This window comes from Gekko japonicus, unplaced genomic scaffold, assembly GCF_001447785.1.
Source record: "Gekko japonicus isolate JY-2015 unplaced genomic scaffold, Gekko_japonicus_V1.1 scaffold427, whole genome shotgun sequence".
Lineage (NCBI taxonomy): Eukaryota > Metazoa > Chordata > Lepidosauria > Squamata > Gekkonidae > Gekko > Gekko japonicus.
Genome location: NW_015163101.1, coordinates 330,269 through 337,647, shown reverse-complemented (window position 1 = coordinate 337,647; position 7,379 = coordinate 330,269). Strand labels below are relative to the sequence as shown.

Genomic DNA, 7,379 nt, shown 5'->3' with positions numbered 1-7,379 from the left:
CCCACCCACCCACGCACTTCTGGCAGGGGCTGTTATAAGCAGCCTCATGGAAGAACCAGTTAGGAGAAAGCACTGGGGTGAAGAAGGCAGCTGCCAGAACTAAACCCAGAAACAGACAGGGAGCCACTGCAGATGTTTCCAAGTGATCATAACATTACCAGAACAAAGAGCTCCCCAGACGAGGGCTGCCAGTCCCCAGCTGGGGGTGGGGGATCCCCCCATTTTATGGGCTCCTGCCCGCTGCCGGCCAGCAGGAGGAAATCCCACCCCCACAGCAACATGGAGCGACATGCCTGCGTCACCACACCCGGAAGTGATGTAGGCCCGTTGGTGACGTCGGGTGCTCTGGTTTTGGGGCAGACCTCTATGGTTTGAGGGCAATTTTACCATAAGAGGTTTGCCCAAAAACCAGTGCATTGACCCCGATGTGCCTATGTCACTTCTGGTGATGTCAGCACACAGAGGGCGATGCTTCCGGCTCCTGGAGCGCCCCCCCCATCACCCCAGCGGTGTCTCGGACCTGGCAACCCCGCCCCTGGCAGATGAGCTGGCAGATAAGCAACTTATTCCAAACACAGACAGAACAGTTTCATTGCCCCCAGGAAAAACTGCACCTAAGACCACACTATAGCACTTGGGGGGGGCATTTGCAGAGTGATCTCAAATTATTTTGGTGTGATCCTTTTCTAGAAAACAAATGTTAAAAAAGGAAATCAATGTCTCTTACCTTCCCAAAATCTCTCACATCAAAGAGGTCAAAGGGATCAAACAGCTCACTGTTCCTGAGGCCAAATTTGTCGTGGCACACTTTGAGGAAAGTTCGAATATTCTTCAGACAGAGAAACTGGGGGAGAAAACAAAGGTATTTAAATCTAAATTGAAGTTGCAGATATTTACCAGATTCATGAAGAAGACTATGCAGAAAGAGTAAGACTAAATATTCTCTTAATATTTTGAATGATTCATGCACTTAATCTTGGAAGCCTTTAATCACTTTGTAAGTTAACGTAACAGTATTATTATCTTTGTTTTGAAGACTAAGAATGGCTAAAAGGCCACTTGATGAATTCATGTGAGGCAAGATATGAACTAGGGACTTCCTGCCTCAGCCTTTACCTGACACTTGCTCTCAAAACATAGACCACAACTGAGTGCACCTGGGAAAGACTCCAAGCCACTTACAAGCAAGTGGGGTATGAAATTAATGCCCTCCCGCCTCCTTTGTCCCCCACCATTCAGTGGTATATACTGCCTTTGCACATGGAGGTTCCATTTATCTGTCCTGGATGCTGAGACTCATTCCTCCTTGACAGGTTTTCTTTGAAGCTATAAAGGATATTTACTGCTCCTACATCCTGTGGTGGAAAATTCCATAAACTCCCCAAGGAAAAAAGGGGGTGAAATATCCATATTCAATCCAAAACATGCTGCTAAAACAGTTTTTACTATTGTTTTTAGTTCTCACAAATGCCAAGTTTCAGTTTTGTGATGGGGAGGAAGGAAAATCCCTTCTGTCCCCAGCATTCTTAATTTCTACAAAGTCCACCCTGCTTTTTCCCCTAAACTACGGAGAGCCTTTCATAGGAAATGTGCTCGAGTCCCTGAATCTTCACCCTTTTCTGCACCTTTCCAGAATCTTCAGGACTGTTCACTGTTTTAACTCAGCTGTGCTAAAAGGGGGAATCTCCCCAAGGACTTAGCACCCGGCACCTCGTACAGCCCAGCATCTGGCTCAGTTATCAAAGTAACACAATTCCTGTTCCCTCAGAAAAGGAGAAGCTGCCTCTGACAAGGGCTATAATGGATTGATAGCCTGTGACCATTTGAGAGACAGGAGGTGGCAGAGATAGAGAGAAAACGGACCTCTCTTGGGGACCTCTATAGTCACCTAAATACTTGACATGCTCTGAAATCAGGCCAGAGAAGTGGGTTTTCTCGCAACAAGAGGCCCAGTTTAGCCAGCAGAAAGGCCACTGTGGAAAATCTGCCACACCTTTCCACACCAGGGTTGCCAACTGACCGGAGGAGCGGGGGGAGAGCCTGGTCTTCTCATCTATTGGTTTCAGGCCAGCGGCCAGGCCAGCAAAGCACATGGCCCGTGTTCCTTCCAGATTTGAGGTGAACTGACTGGTTTTGCATCGGGCTCCACCTCCCAGGCCCACCAGACACCATCTGGCCCCTGCCTACAGAGAAAATAATGTCTAGAAGCCATATTGGTGGGGGAAGAAATCTGAGGGGAAACTGAAATGTATGCAGTATTTAGTTCCTTGGTTTTGCTGTACATTAAAAATAACAATATTTATAATTTTCATTATAAAAACACACATACACAAAAAAGAATTATATTAAAAAACCAAATAAAGAAGTAACCATATTTTGTATATGAGATATAATTATGGAGTTACATATTTTTCCCCAACCATTTATTAACTCTAAACCATCTCTCTTGAAAAGCCTTATCCTCTTTCCTTGAAAGAATCATGTTCAACGTGTCCATTTCTGCCGCATCACAGATTTTTATAATCAACTCCTCTCTAACAGGTAGGTTTTCAGATTTCCAACATTTGGCAACCAATATCCTGGCTGCAGTAAGGATATATGACAAAATACATATTTTCATCATCCCTATATCCATCCGGTATCATATTGAGTCTGGATCGGAGAATGGATTAAAAACCCGAATGACGGACTAATGGAACGAGAATCTGCAGGGCTAGAGAACGGACTGCCATTGCCTTCTTCTTTGGATTGAAAAATTAACTTCGAAAAACAAAGGACAAGACAAAAACCAGGACAGTTTACTTCAGACTAGGGGATCTTTAAGAGAAAGAATCAGCCCTATGATATCTCCTGTTATGTCAACAATTAGGAATGCCAACCTCCAGGTGGAACTAGAGATGTAAAATTTCCGGAAATTTTGAAAGCTCGGAAAAAAAACGTTTTTTTCCTGGATTTTTTCGGGGGAAAATGGAAATTTTGGGGGAAATTGAAAAAATGCTACATTAGCATTTCTTTTGTCTTTTCTAGATTGAAAGTCATTCTGTTACTTTAGGAACATAAAATATGACTATGGACATTTTTATTTGGCATGAAATTACCACAACTAGCATATTAAAAATATAGTGTATCCAAACAATTATTAGAAACAGAATACCCACCCACATGCAAAAACAAAACTGAAATCTTTTTATTTTCTTCTGACAATAGCACCTTCTAAAGGAAGAAATGCATCTTGTTCTTGCATTGGAGAGTTCAGTTTGTAACTAGGACTTGCTTGTCCTCAGTGCACAGAAATTAGATCAATCTGATACCATGTATATATATTTTAGAAATGATTTGGAAAATATTTGAACACCTTGTCTTAAAATATTTTATTCATCATGTTAAAATAAAACGTTCCATAATCATTTTTTTCTTTTCTTTTCTTTTTTCAATTTTTCCAATTTTTCGGAAAAAAACAAAAAATCTTCAGGGTAAAAACGGGGAAAAAACCGTTTTTTCCCGAATTTTTCCGGTTTTTTTCCGGGCCTTCACATCTCTAGGTGGAACCTGGGGATCTCCCAGAATTACATTTCATCTCCAGACTAAATAGACAAGTGTGCCCTGAAGAAAACAGCTGCCTTGGAGAGTGAACTCTATGGCATGGTACCCCACTGAAGTCTCTGTCCTCGTTTGAATCCAAACCAATATCTCTAGGAGTTTTCCAAGCTGGATCTGTCAACCTGAGCCACCCTCATCCCCAGCCGGTGGTCAGGGGGAACCTGGCAACTATCGCCAATACAGGCACGCTACAATAAGCACAAGAGAGAAAGCAACAGTTTTCTAATTTTCAAAGATATGACAGACTCAGAAGGTGAAATCAGATCTTGGCAAAGGTTTCAAGAAGAAGGGACGAAGATACAATGGTGGGTCTACCTTCAATTAACTTCTAGATTTAAGAAAGATCTCATAGAAAGAGACTGAGTAAGAGACTTGACTGAGTTTGAAAAGATCATCATACAACACAAAAACTGTTTGCTAGAACGGTTCTATAAATTATTACTTCAATATGATACAGAAACGGAAAAAGTTAAAATTTGCATGATAAAATCTATGGATGAAAGGCATAAAATTTACAGCGTGCCAGGCCCTGAGAGAAAACTGGTATAGGATGTTTTTTTCAGTGTTATCTCACTCCTATGGATATCCATCAAATGGACAAGCATTATAAAGGAACTTATTGGCAATGTAAGGAAGTAGAAGGCACGTTTTATCATATGTGGTGGTCTTGCAAAAAAAGAGAGAGGAAGTATTGGATTGAAATACATGCAGAGATCCAGAAAATTCTTTAAATTAAATTTCCACTGAATCCAGAGACGTGAAATCAGATCTTGGCAAAGGTTTCAAGAAGAAGGGACGAAGATACAATGGTGGGTCTACCTTCAATTAACTTCTAGATTTAAGAAAGATCTCATAGAAAGAGACTGAGTAAGAGACTTGACTGAAAAGATCATCATACAACACAAAGATTGTTTGCTAGAACGGTTCTATAAATTATTACTTCAATATGATACAGAGATGGAACAAGTTAAAATTTGCATGATAGAATGGATGCAGAATGTTGATAAAGCGATAAAATCTATGGATGAAAGGCATAAAATTTACAGCGTGCCAGGCCCTGAGAGAAAACTGGTATAGGATGTTTTTTTCAGTGTTATCTCACTCCTATGGATATCCATCAAATGGACAAGCATTATAAAGGAACTTATTAGCAATGTAAGGAAGTAGAAGGCACGTTTTATCATATGTGGTGGTCTTGCAAAAAAAGAGAGAGGAAGTATTGGATTGAAATACATGCAGAGATCCAGAAAATTCTTTAAATTAAATTTCCACTGAATCCAGAGACCATGCTATTGGGAATGATTCCAGATAATGTGGGGGAAAATCACAAGATTTGCTCAGATATATGTTAACTGCAGCAAGAGCACAATTTGCATCTATTTGGAAAACAGAAGATTGTCCAACGAGAGAAGCCCAGTGTGATAAATTAGCTGAATATACTGTAATGGCGAAGTTAATGAATCAGGTAAACAAAAGACTAAGTAAAAAATTTCAGCAGAAATGGAAAGCATATTACTCATTTTATGGTAAAGGTTAATAACTGAAATAAAAAGTTGCCACCTTCTGAAATTATCATAGTCATTGTTAAGGTAAAATATTCTTTATAGTTATCTATTTTATCAAAAAGGTTTAAAATACTTAATACAAGTTACTTAATACAAGTAAGCAATATGTCGAATTTTCTTTCTAGAAAAAGAAAATGCTACTCCACAATTGCTATATCACATTGTTTAAAAATCGGTATGCTTCAAAAAACCCACTGATATTCTGAGAAATTTATGTAATTGAGCTGAGAAATCCTACTCTTTATCTAAGTATTGTATTATATATTAGAACTGTGTCCTCAACAAATGTAAAATGTAAATGCTTCTGATGATTAATGACTATTTGATACCCTTTCCCCCTTTGTTCTTCTATACCCCTCCAATTATATAATAAATAAAATATATACAAAATGATGTGGTACAAGTCAATACATTTGACATGAAGAGACATCCAATATGCAATGTACAAAGACTACAGAAAACTGAATAAACATAGCCTATCAGATATGATCCAGAGTGCATATATATTGCAGAAAAATAGTATTATATCACTAAACAAACACAACAGTGCAATCCACGTAGCAAACACCTCAAGAGATGGAAACTACGGTTTCCACTGTGACCTGAAGACATGTTTACCTTTGTTTTGGCCAGCTAAGGAGCTGGGGAAAGAAAGGCAAAAACAGAAAGCACAAATTTTGTAGTAAACCAAAGAAAGCATTATTTGGCAAGAAATGGTTTCATATAGTCACAAGAGAATAGCAGCATATTTGGATACCAAGTTAAATTTTATAACATTGAAAACAGTGAATTCAACAGTGTATTATCATCCGAATTATAGCACATGTATTGCTGCCAAAATTGTTTATTCTTAAACAAACAGTCTGGAAAACATGTTACATGTGTCTAAAGGATACAAAGGCATTAGCTTATCCAATGCTTGTTTACTTTGATTTACCCCCACTTTCCTCCCCAACGGGGACCCAAATTGGCTTACAACATTCTCCTCCCCTCCTCCCTTTTGTCCTCACAACAACCCTGTCAGGCATTAGGAGAAGCTTTTACAGAAGGAAGCCCACTTTGTTAATGAAACCTTACACTACAATAAAAATGTGTTCTGAAGGTGCCACAAGACCTGTCTGGTTCAGGGATAATTCCTGAAAAGTGGAAGCCAAACAAGGACGGCCACTGCTACGCAACGCTCAGCACCAGCAAGCCAGTGCCCATTCCATACTTTATGAAGCTTGTGCACCCTTAAGATCAGGCCAGGTCTACTCCCAACAGCATCAAGCGCTGTCCTTGATGATGCCCCATCCTGCACAGATTTAAAAGCCAAAAGGATGGACCACAAGTGGTCTGCAGTGTGCTGCTCATAAACATGCAGCACATTGTGGCCCTGGGGGTCCTTGCTCACTAAGGACTGGATGGCGCAAGGTGGTGTGTCACAAATAGGAGCAGAGAGCAAACTGTTCACAACCACCGATCCATACCCCGCTCTCCTACGGGGGGGGGCACTCCTCTGGCTCCAGGCTCAGACATCCTCCTCACCCTATCCTTGCGGTGGTTCTCCAAGTCAGACCAAAAAGACTGAACTGGATGCCATTAGCAACCTCTGTGAGCGCCATTTTCCAAGAGGGACTGGCGGCATTTCGCCAGCCAGGGTCAGATTGCACATTCAGCGTGTAACAGCAAACCTGCCCAAATGTCCAAAGAGGCTGCCTGTCAAGCGAGAGCATTATAAAACCCATGAAGATCCAGAGAACCCCAACGATGTTTCCAGAAACCCTGGATTCTGTGGCTGCATAACGGATGCCTCCTGAGCAAATCTGCATCGCCTGTGCACAACTTACTCCACAAGTTCTTCTACTTTGCACAGGTAATTCTGGCTTGCTAGTCGTAAGGAAAGATTGAAGATTGAAGGTCAAAGAAGACGGGGACAGCAAAGAATGAGATGGTTAGACAGTGTCATCGACGCAACGAACATGAAATTGAGCCAACTTCAGAGGACGGCGGAAGACAGGAGGGCCTGGCGGGAGCTGGTCCATGGGGTCGCGAAGAGTCGGACTCGACTGTGTGACTGAACAACAACAAGTCGTAAGGACATAATGCGCTGAGAGGAGCAGGGAGATCTGGGCCACAATCCCCTCTGGCTTCCAAGGGGTTGCCAAGCCCTGCCCTGCTGGCACCTCCAAGCTGATCTTTGCACCCATAACGGCTAGAAACTTATGCCTTTCT

The 7,379-nt window shown here is 41.3% G+C and overlaps 1 protein-coding gene across 1 annotated transcript in view; it reads right to left on the bottom strand.

The window, feature by feature from the left end:
* Positions 1–7,379, bottom strand: part of VAV2 (vav guanine nucleotide exchange factor 2) — a 289,301-nt gene that overhangs the window by 274,147 nt on the left and 7,775 nt on the right. Inside the window, exon 2 of the mRNA XM_015406735.1 lies at positions 728–844. Coding sequence (XP_015262221.1) covers positions 728–844 — 117 coding nt within the window. The remainder of the gene's footprint in view (positions 1–727; positions 845–7,379) is intronic.